Source organism: Pithys albifrons, chromosome Z, assembly GCF_047495875.1.
Source record: "Pithys albifrons albifrons isolate INPA30051 chromosome Z, PitAlb_v1, whole genome shotgun sequence".
Classification (NCBI taxonomy): Eukaryota; Metazoa; Chordata; class Aves; order Passeriformes; family Thamnophilidae; genus Pithys; species Pithys albifrons.
The window spans coordinates 8398418-8415440 of NC_092497.1; the positions used below are offsets into that span (position 1 = coordinate 8398418).

The 17023-nt window shown below is 37.8% G+C and overlaps 1 protein-coding gene across 4 annotated transcripts in view; it reads right to left on the reverse strand.

Moving 5' to 3' along the window:
• The window catches only part of KIAA1328 (KIAA1328 ortholog), a 180041-nt gene that overhangs the window by 142361 nt on the left and 20657 nt on the right, over nucleotides 1–17023 (reverse strand). For all 4 annotated transcript variants that reach the window (XM_071581065.1, XM_071581062.1, XM_071581064.1 and 1 more), the window contains exon 5: nucleotides 15771–15886. In XM_071581065.1, the coding sequence (XP_071437166.1) occupies nucleotides 15771–15886 (116 nt within the window). The remainder of the gene's footprint in view (nucleotides 1–15770; nucleotides 15887–17023) is intronic.

Here is a 17023-nt window from a genome sequence, read left to right on the forward strand (position 1 = left end):
AACTCCAAGAGATTATCTCTTATTCTCTTCATGTGATGTAACAGCCTAATGGCAGTCCACAAGAGAGAGCTCTGCTTGTCCTCCATGCAGCTGCCCAAGAAAACTCTGCAAAGCCTTGTCCTGCAGGCTACACTAACAAACGTGATAGGAAAAGCCACCATGTGCCTCCGAAAATTCTCTTGAAACTTCCCGCCACTTCCTGCTTCCATACTTCTCCTGACCAAAACCATTCTTCACTCTAATGACAGGTGGACTTAAATAAATAATGTTAAATTACAAAATATACAAATATGATACGAAGTGAAATAAAATAGAGCAATTTACACATCTGCCTTACTGAAAAACCTACAGCAAATACACAATGCAACCCTTTCAAAACACACAGCATTGAAGACTAGATTCACATTATGCAACACACTTCAAAGACAATTAAACTAATTATCTTTCAGGAAAATTTGGAGAATATGCCCACCATATTGCTCTGCTGAGCAGAAAACCTCTTTCCTAGGGAATGAAGTTTCACATCATCTAACAAACAGATTCAAAGAGTGAAGAAGAGTTTATGTGTAATCTCATATACTCTTCATGAGCCTTATAAACTTCTGGCAGATTTAGTAATCTTCCATAAGTCTCCAGATTTCACAAGTCCTATTAAAATAAAATTCTTGACATTGAGAAAAAGAAAGTAGAAGAACACCTTAAGCAATGCAGTGTTATAAAAAAAGAAGAGAACAAACCAGTGTTTATTACAGCTCACAAACACATTTTGGGTTGCTCTTGGGGCCAAAAGATTTACTGGAGACAAAATACCACGGATTCAGTATGCCCAGAGAAATTTTATGTCAAAACTGTGAACTGCAGAGCAAAGCTCCTGAAAAGCAAGCTACTCATACTTTATTTAATCTCAAGAAGCAGCAGAAAATAATGGCTCTTTCAGTAAGATATTAATTGCAGAAATTTCCTTTCATATGTTTACTATGAAATATGAGGGAAGAATCTATTCTAGTGCCTACAAAGAGTAACAGACATGCCAAAAGCAAAGGGCTGCAAATAATCCCTAAGAGGGATAGATGCAGACAAAGTCCAAATAAACACCCATGGACAGCATTTAGAAACTTTTAATTAATAGTCAATTGTCCTGGGGTTTTATTCAGAATTATTTCAGCCCTGCTTATTTCCTCACGCACAGTGAAAATTCACAATATGAAGAGCAAATGAAAAATAAATCTGTTGCAAATGGAGCTTCCAATTACTGGTATTTAAAAGGTAAAAATCATAATGCTGAGGAACAAATCCTGACTTTACTGTGGGGAGTATGTATGTATATGTATGTATACATACGAGACACCAAAAAGTACACAGCTAATGCAGATACAGCCACATGATGCCTTTTCTCTGCAAATTTAAACCATTCACAATACCTCAATATCCTCAAACAACCAACAAAAGGACACCTACAGTGCTGTCCCACATCCTCCTTGGCTGATAACAAAGCAAGACTGAACAGGATTTCTAACACAAAGAATTGACAAGACACCTTGGCCATCATGGAAGTCAAGAGGTCTATTTAAAGTCACGCCATCATATCTCTGCTCAGTCATCTCAGATACTTAAGAGGACCAAATTTTAACTGTACCACACATGTGCATTTAAATTTGACCTTTGGACACTTGCTGGAACATTAACCAGAAATTCTGCTCTGCAGCTTTGCAAAAATGAATTTCATCAAGACAACTTCCACATGCAAGAAAAAGCAAACAAATCCCAATTAGTACACAGTGCTGTTCTGACTTTGCTAAGCTCCCCGACCTTTCAGTCATACAATCCTTCCCCAACCTTGTACCATTTCACCATGATTTCTATCCTTTTCTAATCCAGAAGTCAAGCAGTTCCCATCATTCATACAACATGCATCCAAGTGAAAGAAAACCTTCTCTCACTTTCTCCTCTCCTTTCCCTTGGAGAAAGGGAGCATCTATTTCTCTAATCCCTTTTCCATAGACATTAAATAGAAGGAAGATCTAATTAAGCAAAACACTGGCACAAGAACAAGCATGTTTGAGCTAGCTGTGACTTGGAAATTAAAAGGTGTCAAAAAAACATTAGAAAATCTTTTAAAACACTGACGCTTAAAAAATGGCACAGTGGAGAGAAGTAACAAATGAACCAAGGCAGATATGTACAGCTTTGGGAACAGAAATATGTTAAGAGGACTGTTTGAAAGAGCCAGAATGTTCCTGATAGTCATCTGGCCCCTGAAGATGAGTCAGAAGAATCTCTGATGCCTTCACTGTTCAGTCAAAACAATGCAACTGTATTGCTGTTGAATTCTTTACACTGTCCTGTGGCTGTTTCCAGAAACAGAAGTGTAATATATAACATAAAACTTGCCAACATGAGAGAAGTTCAATATAAACAGTTCATTAAAATCAACTGGTATTCACAGGTTGTGTGTGCACAGATCCCCAGACACCACAGCATATGTACCTAAGGCAGTACACCCAGACAGCTTGCTGGGAAAACCAAAAGGCTTCCAGGGCAACCAAATGTAGCCCCACACTAGCAGAGATAGTACTATGCAATCCTTTCCACAATGAAATTCTGTCCTGAAGGTAAGTTACTTGCTCCCATAGCTTCTCTCTGCAGATAATTAGAAACATATTTCTCATTTTTAATTTCTTTCATTTCATAGGATAAATTTATGCAGTAGATTTATTGGCAGGTTAAAGCAGAGAGCAATAGCAAGTTAAATACAATTATCTGCACTGAAACAGAGCAGTAAGGCCTCACAGGACTTGTCCAGTTACCTGAAATGACAGCTGGACATTAAGAGCTGTGCGCACTTGAGTCTTATTCTGCACCGTTAAGAGGCGATGAGTAACCTCTTTAAAAGCATCTAAGGATCTTTCATCAATGTGCCTAACAATATTTATAGGAACCAAAACCTCTCCCTGAAGATAATGAAAATATGAAGAAATCCACACTGGAGGAGTTCATGTATTATGAAGGCTGTAAAATGCTTTGCTTGCACTTTTACATAGTTACTAAAATTCTACTCTGTGAAGAAATTATGTGAAAGCAACTCACTTACTCAAGTATTCTGCTCTCTGGAAGTAAACAAAATTAAGACCTGCCAATTTTTGTGACCATAGCACATTTTATTTACCATTTCTTTTATTTTCACATTGTGGAACATGAGCCATATTCCACTCCTCCTCTTGGCACTTCCTCCACAATTTCAAGGTGTCACAGCTTAATGTGCACAAACATGCTGAAAACAACATCTACAAGAAGATTGCTAAATCCCCAAATTGCACTCTAAAAATTCATTTACAGGACTTCAGAAGACAGCAAGGTGCCACTTTACTGTCAAATTTCAAGCGGAATTTACAGAACTACCAGGTAGAGAAAAAAAGCATCATTTTTACTAACAAGGGCTTAAAATATGCAGAAGTCAAATGACAAACCTTCACAATGGCATTTTCGCATTTCCAAACAGTAACACTAAACAATTCAGATGGCAAATATGTGGCTTCATGTATCAAAACACATGCCAATCTACCAGAAATGAAATTGTGCAGGGATAAGAAAAAGCCTGGCTGATAGCAAATTGTTGAAAGAAAAGATGCATTGCTAGATCAATCATAATTGAAACTTCCTGCAGGTTGCTGAATCCAGAAGCAATAGTCTTGACCTGGCAGTTAAATTTAAGCATAATCATCACCTGGTGGCTTAAAATCATAGTTTAGGATGCCATCCCACCATGCCAACTCCTTCCTCACTGCACCTGTACTGGCACCTGGGCAAGATCCAGTCACCGTAAACAAACACTATAGTTTGGTCTCCTGGTTTCTTCAGCCAGGATGGTGAGAGAAAGTTTTGATAGCCACAATTGTTTTATTTCATTTTATTCTCAATACTAGGGGTATACATCCTTCAGCTGACTCATTTTTTAAATCACTTCAGTAGTTAAACTGTCACATTTGACACATAATCTGACACCACAGAGTCATAGTTTGAATATTTCAGTTCTATTACTTTTAATTCTGCACCAGTTAATCATATTTTATTTAAAGGTAAAATGTTAATCTTCTGATGTTAAAAATCATCATACGTTACCTTTTTATGGCCGCATATTAAAATAAGGATACTTGCCAATTACCCAGAGTCTTCTTTTCAGGATTTAAATGAGACATTGACAAGAGGTCAGCTCAGAATCTCTGCAGTACAACAGCCTGCTCTGCATGCCAGAGGTGCTCTCTTTAAATTTCCCAGTACTTCACTGATGGAATTAGCACATCTCACCAACTGCTATTCCACATTGCTGTGTCCTGTTTTATTCCTGAGTAAAAGGTGTATCAAAAAAGCACCTTGCTCCAAATTGTTTGCTACAAAGTGATTACATGACTGCAAGCTCAAAACTGAATCCTTCAGAAATCCAATGGTTCTCTCAGAGATAATGAAAGTCAAATTTTTGTTGTTGTTTTAATACTGCTACTTCTCATTACTTAAAATACAGCTCTACACTCACCATCAGAACGAGGTCTTAGACTCCAAGTGTTTCCCAGAAGGGGTTTTTGTCTCCATACTTGTCTGCAAAGCAACTAGCAAATTGTTAATCATCTATAATTAAAGACACCAGAAGCCCAGAACCCATCAGAGTATATCTCCAGTTTGCTCACGTGTCCCTTTATGCATAAAATATGCCTTTTCATTGCAGTACAAGTACCCTTTTCCATTTGGGTGCCTCCTTCAAATCCTCTAAGACATTAACAAAAACAGTTGTTTTTTAACATCTATTTTTAGGTTTAAAACAATGAAAATGACAAATATGTGACATACTTATCTCAGTCTTCTGCTTGATCCTAACATTTTGGTTTTATTTAAGACTGTCAGAGCATGTCCATGAAATGCCATAACTAAGCAACATGCACACATTTAACCTTTCATGTCAGGCAAAGGCCAGTAAGCAGTACCACAAATTTTTAAAAAGTCAACTAGGAGAGAAGACAGCAGAGTTGTCCAACGACATATATGGTAAGCCAGGGAAAGCAAAGAACTGAGCTGGAGATTCTTTGGCTTTCCATGCTCACTCACATGGGTCATGTCCTGCTCATAAGCAACACACAATATGTCCATCTCTGCAGTTACTTTTTCCTGTGACACTGCAGGCTGCACTCACCTGCTCTACCTTCAGCACTCTACTTGAAATGGTAAGTAAGTCACCCTAAGACAAAGTTCATACAGAACAAGATGCAATATATTAATCTCATTTTTACATTGAGGAAAACAGTGTGGTTTCAGTGGTGGAGCTGATTATATTTGTTTATTTCTTTTCAACCATTTCCACATCCAGAAGTACAATTACTGGCAATGTTGCTTAGGTTTTTGTGTTAACTTTCAGCATTAACCTTAGTACAAGTATCAAAGCTCTTATATTTGTATAAAGAAACAAGCCAACGCTGTTCAAACAATCACCACCACCATCATTCAGCAAGGTGTCAAAAAGCTCTGCATGATGAAAAAAATGAAAAAAAATATTTTAAGTGCAAAACAAAAAACCTGACAATGTAAAATTCCAAATGCACTTCTGCTGATGAGCACAGAGTGTGGCAGCTGGAACTGCTCCCTCACTGCACCCTCTCTACAGTGATGCTCTGCTGCCAGGAAAGCAAATCCACAGACCCCTGCCTGAATAGGCAACTAGCTCTGTGAGGCTCCAGGACTGACACAGAAGGCAAGCTCAAGGCTACAATCTTTATTTTAACACACCATTGCCTTGAACTTTAGAAGACTATTCCTCTTTCATGAAGACTCATCCTCCCCCACTGCTCAAAACAAAGGTCTCTGTTACTACAGCATTTGGAAGTGACTGGTAGGGGTGAAACCTGAGTTTCATTCCTTACAGATTCTCTAGAATGAAACAAACTATATCTAAAAAGTGCAGATATGCTTTTTTATTTCTTTTGCAGTTCAGGGGAGGGGGGAGGGGAAAGCATCACTGATTTGTATATTAAAGTGCAAGCATCTGTCCTACTGATGACATTCTAGGGAAGCACATTAGCATAAAATTTAACGATGTCAAATAAGTGGATGTGAAATAGGGACTGCGTAAAGACACTATTTCCAAGCCTGACAGAAACATCACTGTTTAGAAATGCAAATGAAACCATTATGTTCAATAATTATATGAAAATATGAACAGTTCAGCATGTTTTCCAGCCCTGATGGCGGTTAATGGGATGTACGCTTATGTAAATAACTACTATTAAAGCTAATGCTGAAAAAAACTAATAAATTCATACTAAAGCAACTGATTTAGTACGCTTTTAAACCCCAGCAGTGCTCACTTATTAGAAAGGAGTGCATTCTTATGTTTAGAACTCATTACTGTTACAAGTCACTGCAACTCCATCAATTACCATGCATTAATGAAAATGGGACACATACAAAAAAAATTATTGCCTCTCAGCAGTTTTCTTTAAAGACAAAATATAGGGGTATTACCATCATGGGGCCTTGAGGGGAACTTATCAGCAACATAATCCTTATTACTACAACTGTACTCCCTCTGCTATAAACCCTGGGGTATTTTTTTGTCCCAAGAAGGGGCTGACCTTTATGTAAATCTCTTGACATACACACAGTGGAAGTGACCACACTGCCATCAGTAAAAGCTTACCACCTCCACAATTAAAAATGTACTTAAATAAACATATTACCTACTAGGATCTGAACTGAAAAATGTAAATGTAAAATGAAAAACTACAACTCCTGGAACTAGAGCATGGAGCGTAATGCCAATAGAGCTAAGGATAAAAGGTACACATGGAAGTCTTCAATGAAGTTCCTGTGTTTGGATAAATTCCATCCAGTCTTACATTTATATTTTTAATATCCTCCTAGAGAGCCATGGAATTAGGACTTTAAGGATATTATTCATTTCTCTTTGGATGTTTTTTTCCAATTCCTCAGCATTACTCAAAATTCTTAGCCCTGGTTAAACATCACCATTGACAGAGGAAACAAAATCAAGTGTGCTCTTATAGCAATGAATTCCTAAAGAAATTAAAACCTGAGTCTACTGAATGTCTGCAACTCTACAACCAACCCACTTTCATTTCTAAGTAGTTTCTGAAAATGAGATATTAATGTAACATCCACTAGATCCTAAGAAGTTTATCAAGGCTGAAAATGCATTTATATTAGTTTGCATTGGCTGGCAGCTTAAAATTAAGGATAGACTTGAACAACCTTACAAGAGATTGTGGACAAGGAACTGGTATCAAATGGAGAAGATTCACACAGGACAGTTATCTGCCCAGCCTCAGCTGCTGTAAAACAAGATGGCATTTTGCTACGAGGAGGCAGAGCACAGACTTGCAGCTCTGACTACAAGGCACTGGCAGCAAGCACTGTGAATTCCCACAACGGAAAGGAGGTAAGCTTAAGTTTTCATCAGTGCCGAAGTTCATACAGGCCAAGGTCCACTGCAATAGCCAATGTTAAATTAATGCTATTTTTAAGTGCAATGTACACTCCACCCCACAAGGTAAAAGAAAAGGCTACCCCAGTCTGAAAAACTTTCAGTCTACAACCAGGCAGCAAAACTAGGCTTTCAGAGGGCCAGCAGCTCACAGCATAAAACAGCAAACACATGATGACAGTCACTGTGACAAATGCTTGATGGGGGAGCAGTTAAAAAAAAAAAAACCAAACAAAAAAACCCACAGAACTATCTGATTGCTTTCACTAAATCTCTGCTGAAAGAGAGGTATGAAGTGTTTTGCTATCTAGACCATTAAAACTATTTCATGAGCGAAGGCCACTCTAAAAACAGTAAGACAAATTTGCTACTGATTAATAATAAAGCCATTCATTTTATTCTTCAAATCTAAAGTAATTACAAGCCAGAGCATGGCAAATGGATTTAGCAGAAGCCATTACGTAAGAAGAATCCTTTAAAGAAGAACGGTAATTTAAAAGACTGAACTGAATAATGAACTCTCCTGAACAACAATTATTATGAGATTGATTTATTGAAAGTGTATTTAATCATGCAAGAAATGTTTAAACTTTCCAAAATAGTTCAGGAAGACAGAGAAACCAATAGCAGAGTCAGCCCAACGTCCTCATTATAGTGGAGAAACTGAAGCAGATGAAGAATTCATTTAGTTTGAAAGGATAAAGTACATCAATTTCTCTGAATCCACATTTCTAGTCAATTTGTTACAGTACCAGCTTCAACAATTAATGATCTCATTTTCCCATTTGTGCCTCCTTTTAAAAGATCTCAGTCTTTGTTTCCAAATGAGCTAAATGTCATAAGGAAAACTTAGCTCAAACATCCCTTTGAAAGCTCACATGCCTAAAGCCAAATATTTCAGCAATAAAGACGAAACCAGGGGTTGAATTCAGTCAGGTGAGTAGCCTGGTCAGTTTAAGTGTCTGAAAAAAACCAGAAATACTTGTCTTTAACCTGAGACGCTTAAACTGCCCAGCCTGACTTCTACAGAGAAGTATTTTTTTACCTGAACTACTTCAGTATTTTTTCTTTATGGTAACTGATGCTAATATATGAGATCAAGGCTGAAGGTGCATTTCTAAAGACACATCACTCCTGTAGTTTACACAGGGGCAGCCCATCATCATGTCCAGTTCCGAGGCCCACACCAGATAGTTAACACAGATAATATCATGTCTGTGCTTAAGATACCTAGAGCTGGAAGTCAGGCTGTCTGTGAAGCATATATAGCTACCTGTGGTTATCAACAACCCATCAGAGCACAACTTTCTCGCTCTTATTCAGTCAGTCAGCTCAGAAACATCAAGTCTCTAGAACTAGGAACAGATCATCACAGTATAAAACTGTCATGAAACTGAGGAAATGCAAGCACGCTACTGGCCCTCACCACTCACCTCAGGGGACCTCCCAAATTCTGTACCAGAGCTGCTGGGTGGGAAAGTCTTCTCTTCTGTCAAGAATATACTCAACCTCATCATTCCACACTTGGTACAGAACAGAGAGCACGTCTGCTCCTTTCACCTCACAGGTCTGTTTCTGTATTGACAGACAATCCTGCACCACTCAGTGCAAAGTTTTAAGACAAAAAGCCTGTTGAACTCACATTCCACAGAGGCTGCTATTGACTGTTTAGAATCATAGAATCATAGAATGGATTGGGTTGGAAAAGACCTCAGACATCATCAAGTCCAACCCTTGGCCCAACTCCAGTCCCTTTACCACATCATGGCACTCAGCACCACGGCCAATCTCAGTTTAAAAACCTCCAGGGATGGGGAATCCACCCCCTCTCTGAGCAGCCCATTTCAATGCCTGAGCACTCTCTCTGGAAAGAATTGTTTTCTGATCTCCAACTTCAATTTCCCCTGTCAGAGCTTGAGCCCGTGCCCCCTTGTCCTATTGCTGAGTGCCTGGGAGAAGAGACCGACCCCCACCTGGCTAGAACTTCCCTTCAGGTAGTTCTCAACAGTGCTGAGGTCACCTCTGAGCCTCCTCTTCTGCAGGCTAAACAACCCCAGCTCCCTCAGCCTCTCCCCACAGCACTTGTGCTCCACTCCCTTCCCCAGCCTTGTTGCTCTTCTCTGGACCCGCTCCAGCCCCTCAATCTCTTTCCTGAACTGAGGGACCCAGAACTGAACACAGCACTCAAGGTGTGGCCACACCAACACAGAGTGCAGGGGAAGGGTCACTGCCCTGGGCCTGCTGGCCATGCTATTCTTGATACAGGACAGGATCCCAGTGGCCTTGGCCACCTGAGCTGCCTGTCGATTCTGGGTGTTTTCATAACATGGCCAATGTGTCTAGCTCATGCTCTAAGGCACTAACTAGGATTAAACATAGAAAGCTCAGCTTTAAATGAATCTCCAGCCATTGATCCATTTGAAAACTCAACATTACAATGTTTCACCTTGTTTTAGTTTAAAAGTTCATGAAAAATTCAAAATATCTTATTTACCTAATAGTCCTTGACTGATTTTTCTACGTTTAAGTTCATAAATACATACATTATTTAGCCAACACTACAGTTGCAGAATAGCATATAAATATTCAGGGACTTTTTAATAAGTGCAGCTTTTTTTCAATAGACTCAATGGTTGCTTAGAAACACTGACTAGTAAGATACCTAAAACAACAGTAAGGAAAACACCTTCAAAGAGTGAAGCAGTTGAATAAAATGGAAGAAAGGAGCAAAATACTAATTTTTACATTCTCCTCACATGCCTTCAAAGAAATTATGATGCACAAGAAGATATATAGTATGCATTCACATATGAAAAATAGAAAGGGAAAAAAGCTGATAAGCTGAGGGAGCCAAGCTAAGAAATAAAAGAAAAATAATGATGGTGATTTCAAAGCCTCAGCTCATAACTTGTCAGAAACTATACCATCAGGAACAGACTTAGCCAAAGTCAAACTCTAAAATTGCTACTGAGTTTTAAGTAAATATCTTGACTTTCAAAACCACTATGTACAAGTTTCGTGCAAATAGCAAATTTGTCTTTATATAGAAATTTTCTTCTTCCCCTTTTTTTTTTTTGGGGGGGAGGGTGAGCAACAAAACAGGGACCCACTTTCATATATATGCTTATCTTCACTGTTAATTTCCATATCCCACTTCTACCTGACGCTGTGCTGTCATCATCTTGAGTTCAGACTAACTGTCCTCTTGCAAACACACACACTTGTATCTGCCAAGCAGGACACAGAGACCACACATTCCACAAAATACGTTGCCAAAGCCCTTCTGTGCAACACCTTTTTTCTTTCTTCACCTGTGGTGACAACTTGATGGACCAGATTGAAAATGGAAAGGAAACAAAAGTGCCTATTTCCCTCTTCAATTTCAGAAAGCAAATTCAACATTAAAGAAAAAAGCAATTAAATTCTGTACTCTGATACCTGCTTTTCTATGATTTTGTTCTTTGCATTAAGTAAAGCCAGAAACTATTTTTCTTCTGAAAGATACTACTAATTCTACATTAACACATTAAGATAGAAAAAAGGAAAAATATGTAATTTATGTATGCAAGACTAATGTAATGAACAGTACTGTAGCACAACTAAAAGCATTTTATTAAAGTCTCTAGATAATGCTTATAAAGCTCATTATTCTTCCAGCAAATTAATATTCTGTGTCTCACTAACAATATCAGCAAATGAACTGTTTTAGTTAAATTAATATTCATGTTAACTGCATGCAAAATCAACTAATTAAGTGGTTCTATAACATTAAGAACGTATGTAAACAGACTTTGTGATCAATTTTGAGAGTAACCAAGTAAATCATATGGGATTTGTCATATGAACTTGGCTGGGGCTTCAGTAACCTGGTGTCCCTGCCCAGGGGGGTTGGAACTACATGATCTTTAAGGTCCACTCCAGTCCAATACCATTCTGGAAGTCGACGTTCAGTCAGAAAATAATTCCAACAAAAAGCTTAACTAACCCAGGTACATTCTAAATTTAAACAGAAACAGCTGTTCAGTAGGGCTATGAACTTAAATTTACAAAAAGAAAAAGGTAAGTTAGATATACACAGAATCTCTTCTCCACTTTACTTGGCTATCCTTTGTCTACATAATGATAATTTAAGCAGAGCTTAGAATTCAACAAGTATTTTTTCAAAGATTTTTTTAAAGAATTTTCCTCTTCCCCAATGAATAAATCTTTATAGATGTGTTAAGGCTGTTCCTTCTTCTTCTTCATTTGTGTAACACCATCAAATTTACATGAAAAAAATCTCTAAGGGTGATCACAAGAAAAGCTAAGGACCACAACTTAATTTCTTTGGGCTCTGAAATAACAGTAGTATTTGTTTCTTAATAATCTCATTATGATGATACTTTCCCTAAGTCTGTCATGAGAGTATTAGGTCATCTTACAAAAGATATTCTTCTGATTGTTAAATTAAATAATATTTAGGACCCAAATTAATAATAGGTGCATGAAAATATGTCGGGAGGGGGAAAAAAAAAGGAAAGCCAAAAGCTTTTTTATTAACAGGTCCTAGAAGAAGTGAAAAAACAGGCAGCACAAGTAGACTAAGTGCATAACGTGGTGCACTCTGCTCATGCCTTGTTGTTTAATTGTAAATGAAACAACACAAATAAAAATAATGAAGTTGAAAGTCACACACTCTGAAGTCCATGCCAGAGTTTTGGTGGCAGCTTGAAGCAGTTTAGTCACACTGTGTGTATCCACAGAGCTTCAGAGACAAAAAACAGGAGCACTACTGAAGAAGACATGGAGGTTGCACATGACAACCCTTCACACATGAGCCTGGCACCAAATTCTGTTTCAAAGTCTGGAGAGTGCTGGAATACATTGAAGAGACACGTCTCTGCCTCCACCAGCTGTCCCACAGCTGGACTGAGCCCAGGCCAACTGCCCCCATCCTGGCTCTTACCTAACCCTCACTACTTATCCCAAACACTCCTGAACTCATCAGACACAGGCTTTTACTGCTTTCACATTAGCTCAACCTCCTTTTCCAAGTCTTCCTTTGCAGCCAGGTTATAGATCTCACTTTCACAAAACACACTCCATTTACATCTTTACCTCTATCTCTTACTTAATCTTCACTTTCAAAAATTATTTTCCCCCACCACTTCCCCATCTTCACAGCTATAAGGATGCCTTAATTGTGGAGGGCATCATAAGAATGGGAGCACCTGTTACTTGATTTTCCAGGTCAGCTTAACTGAGCAAATTTTAGCAAAAATAGCAAGAGATGTCATCACAGCATGCATATCCTAACATTGCTAAGGAACACCTCTCCTAAGAACATTACAGCTAGAACTTTCTGGGAGAAAAGGCTGCAAGAGTCTATTTTAAGTAAAATAAAGTTTCTATCCTCTTTTGGAATTATTTGAAACACTTTAGACCAAGCCTTTTTTGAAAGAAGACTGTTTCAAGTGTTAAACTCCTTGAGAAAAACCAAGCCAAAATATCTATTTATGTCCAAATTATGTCAGGTGTAACAATACTGCTTTAGGAGAAAAAGGTGTAGACCAGATGACTACCTGAAATCACTAATTTTCCTTAATTCTGTGATAGTAAGTACTTGGCAATGCTGACAGAAGGCTGGCCCTTTTATGGTTCACAGTGTGCTCATCAGGGTTGTCTTCCACTAATTGAATGCCCTGGTAACAACTACTCAATTTTCAAAGTTTCAACTGCAATGGAAGCAGAGAAGAGACTTTTAATTTTGCATGAAATTTTAGCTGTTGCTCCCTACCCAGACAACACTGACCAATTTCAAAGCAAATGTGATCTCAGGCTGCAGACAGATGCCAGTTTTTAAATACTGCTGAGTTACTCAGAGTTGTGCAGTGAGGTCACTGCACACCACCCACTTCCCTACCCCCAGAGCTTTTGTAATAGTTCATCAGCAATGAATTCTAACAGAGGGGTCCTCTCAGCTGCTCAAGGGGGAAAAGAAAAATCAACCACAGCAAAATAAGGACAAATTTTCCTCCAAGTAGGAATTTCAAGCACCAAACAATATCTGTCAGAATCTCAGTAAGAAAAAAACAAAACAAAACCACAACAAAATACATGTTGCTGAAAAAAAAAACCACCCTCCTCATGCTAAGTGAGTTAAACCTTTACCAAGCTGAAATTTCCCTTCACTGGATAGCTGCAGTTATATCAGAAGCATCAATTTTTTACTGCAGGATAATTTTAAATACTGGGGTAAAGAAAGTAATTTTATAGAGAATAAATTAGCTATGAAAGGGAGAAAAATAGTAAAATTAATTTTACTAGACTTGAAAATGTTTTCTTATAGTATTATATCCCTGGTATCTTATTTGCAAGTAAACTCTGCAATCCAGAAGAACTTGAAGAATTTAAAGTTGCTGTACTTGAAATAGCCATAATCTGTATTCAACCTCAGCAAGTCATTTCTACTATTTCTTGTCTCTGCAACAAGCTTTAAAAAATTAACTGATCAGAGTTACGTTGAAGATCTTGAATCATTCATGTATGATAGGCAAGTATTGCAGTAGTTAAAATTATATTGTTTTAAATTATAACCTTGTTTTATATTTCTAGGTTTTACAGAGTTTTATGAAGTGTAAAATTGCATGCATTAACCTTCTGCCATGTCTACCAGACTTCTGAAAAAGTATTCATGCTTGTGCAATCTATTTCTAGCAAAGAAAAAAAAAGTAAGGAAGGAAAAAACCAAAACAAAATAAAACAAGTAAGGATGTCAATTTCCCAGTAGCCAAATAAACTTCATATGATTAGTGAAAGCTTTAGGTGGGTAAATTAAAAAGAATTAATCAGGAATTAATCAGGAACATTCAGGAGCTGACTGACCACAGAAGATGAATTATACAGCAAAATACTGATTCAGTGAAAACAATGTAAAAGAGTTGTAGTCACATCTAATGGCTCTGGAATACATCAGATTGAGTAGCTGTTCATGGCCAGCTAAGTTTGTTGATGTGTATATTATTTATTACTTACAGGCAAAACACCTCTAACAATGGAAGTGCCACTGTGATACAAGGGATGTTCTGGGTCCCCAAGGGCAATCAGAGACCACACATCACTGAGGGCCTTTCACAAGGCGAGTTCCACCATAAAGAAACCTCCTTTTTTGTTACACCTCATAGTGCTGAACTATGAAATAGGACTGCATGAATTTTCAAGAACCTTCCTCTAACTTCATGTTTAGAAGTTGGTGGATTGTTTATTTCCATTTATTTCTGTTTCAACATTGGCTCATAGGCTTGAAAAACCTGTTTTTTCTGCCTTGGCACTGTGTCTCCCCCTATTCACTCCAACATTCCATCCCACTTCTATATTGCCAGTCACTACTCAAAAACATACACAGACACTCCTCAGTTTCTCCTCAGGAAATAGTTTTCCAGGCCTCCCATCACCTCAGGTAGCCCTTCTTCTCAGCTTCTGCCACTAACCTGATTTTTATCTTGAACAAGAGATTAATCAAGACTAAAAACAGCACTGCATCATGCTTTTTAAAATGGCATTGCCATCTTCCCTTTTGGAAACACAGCTCCTGATGAACCACACACTATTTCAAGCACTGTCTCTTCCACAAGCCACTACAGTCAACCATTAGACCTTTGAGAAATTAAAAAACAAAGCATCAATATCAAAGATTTAGAAGAGAAATCAAGAAGAGAATTTTGTAAAGGTTTGTAAGGAAAACTGCAATTCCTGCAATATTGACTTTGCAAGTGATATTCCAAGACTGGGACTTAAGCATGTGCAGCTTCAAAAAATGCAAGTCACAGTCTGCAAAAAAAGAGAATCAGCTAATTGTTTATAAAAAAACAAAAAAGCAAACTACACCCAAAAAAGTCAAAATTGGCTAAACCTCCTAGTATGTATATATAGTTTATAAGATTTCAGTGTAGATTCTTTTTCTAGACATAAAGAGAAATGGAATACACGCAAGTTTTAGACCTAAATTACAACCACCTAACAGAATTAAGAAAAAAAAAGTCTATAATCATATTTTAATGCATAAATTCCTTATTGTCATTTTTAGTTGACAAATATCTATTTCATAGCAAAACAACATCATAGGAACAGCTGGATGGCAGTTTTAAGCTCAAATGAACCAATGTCACATGCTGACAAGCCATCTCTCTGATTGCTTTTGAATGGCAGCACATGCAGATTTATTCTATGCTATAAATTAGAACAATTATTTTTCTGTAGTTCACTTTTTATTTCAGTGAGCCATTGCACGTATTTTAAAGGATATCTTCCCTTTCCTTGATGATAAGTTCATTCTGTTCCTCTAGCTGTCTGATCTTCTTCTCAAATGATTCCTGTTCAGCTTTCAGACGTTCTTCTGTCACCTCTTTTTCTTCACTTACCCTGAAAAGAATTTGAGAGAAATAAAATATATGCCCACAGCCATAGAGTCTGACTTACAATTTCTCCACCACTTTAAAGGTAAATGGATAACACCATCTCCACCTTAAACAGGTTCATTCCTCACAATGTTTATTTAATTATATTACAAAGGAAGATGCACATGACTTCATGCAATACATCACATTTTACAGACACTGATCTCAGCAGAGTACATGCACATTAATGGGCAGCATGGAAGGACAAAGTAAGGACCTGAACCCACAATCAGGTTTGTGCAGCCTGATTCCCTGCAGCCATAATGAAGACTCATTGGGATCCTCACAAGCCTAGGGCATGAAGACAGGAAACTCAAATGGCAGAGCTTAGCTGGCGAGACAGAAAGGAAATTGGAAAAGTTTTCTGTCTCTTAATCTATAAACTAATCCTTCTTTCACATTTACTGGTCAAATATAAGTCCAGAAAACAATCATTTTTCTTGTTAGCTTTCTCCAAACAAAACAGTTTGTCCTGTTCTGGGGATTTTAAAATATCAAACTGCAAGAGTAAATTTTCCTTTCTGTCTGGGGCATGGCACCCTGTATCTTGCTGCTCAGTGTAAATAATTGGATCAAGATTAAAAGATGACAAAGTGAGAAAGGTTTACAATGATCATTTATTCTGCACCTCAAGAGCAGGCTGTAAAAACAATTATTCTGGTATCACGTAGGCAAGAAGATCATTATGCACAGATCATCCCGTAACTATGCTAAAAAACATGGCTTAGAAATCATGGTTCCATAAAAGCTCCACAAAAATATTAAGTAATGAGCTTAGACTAATAAATATTATTGCTCTGCACTTAGGCAATTTCTGTTGCTGAAGGCTCTTAAAGTTCAGTCTTTTATGATGATGAAACAGCTGCCACAACACAGGTGACAGGAGACCAAGGCAGTGTAACTTGTTAAAAACTTCAGTTTTAACTTCCTTTAAGTGGAACAATCACATAGGAAGAGGGAAAAGGAGAAAAAAAAAATGAAATATATATATCCTTGGACTAAGCCTTCCACTCATCCCACCAGATTCACTGACATTCTTAACAATGAGCTCCATTCAAGGACTGAACTATCCATTTCACATCATGGCGTTTCCCTTAAGAGG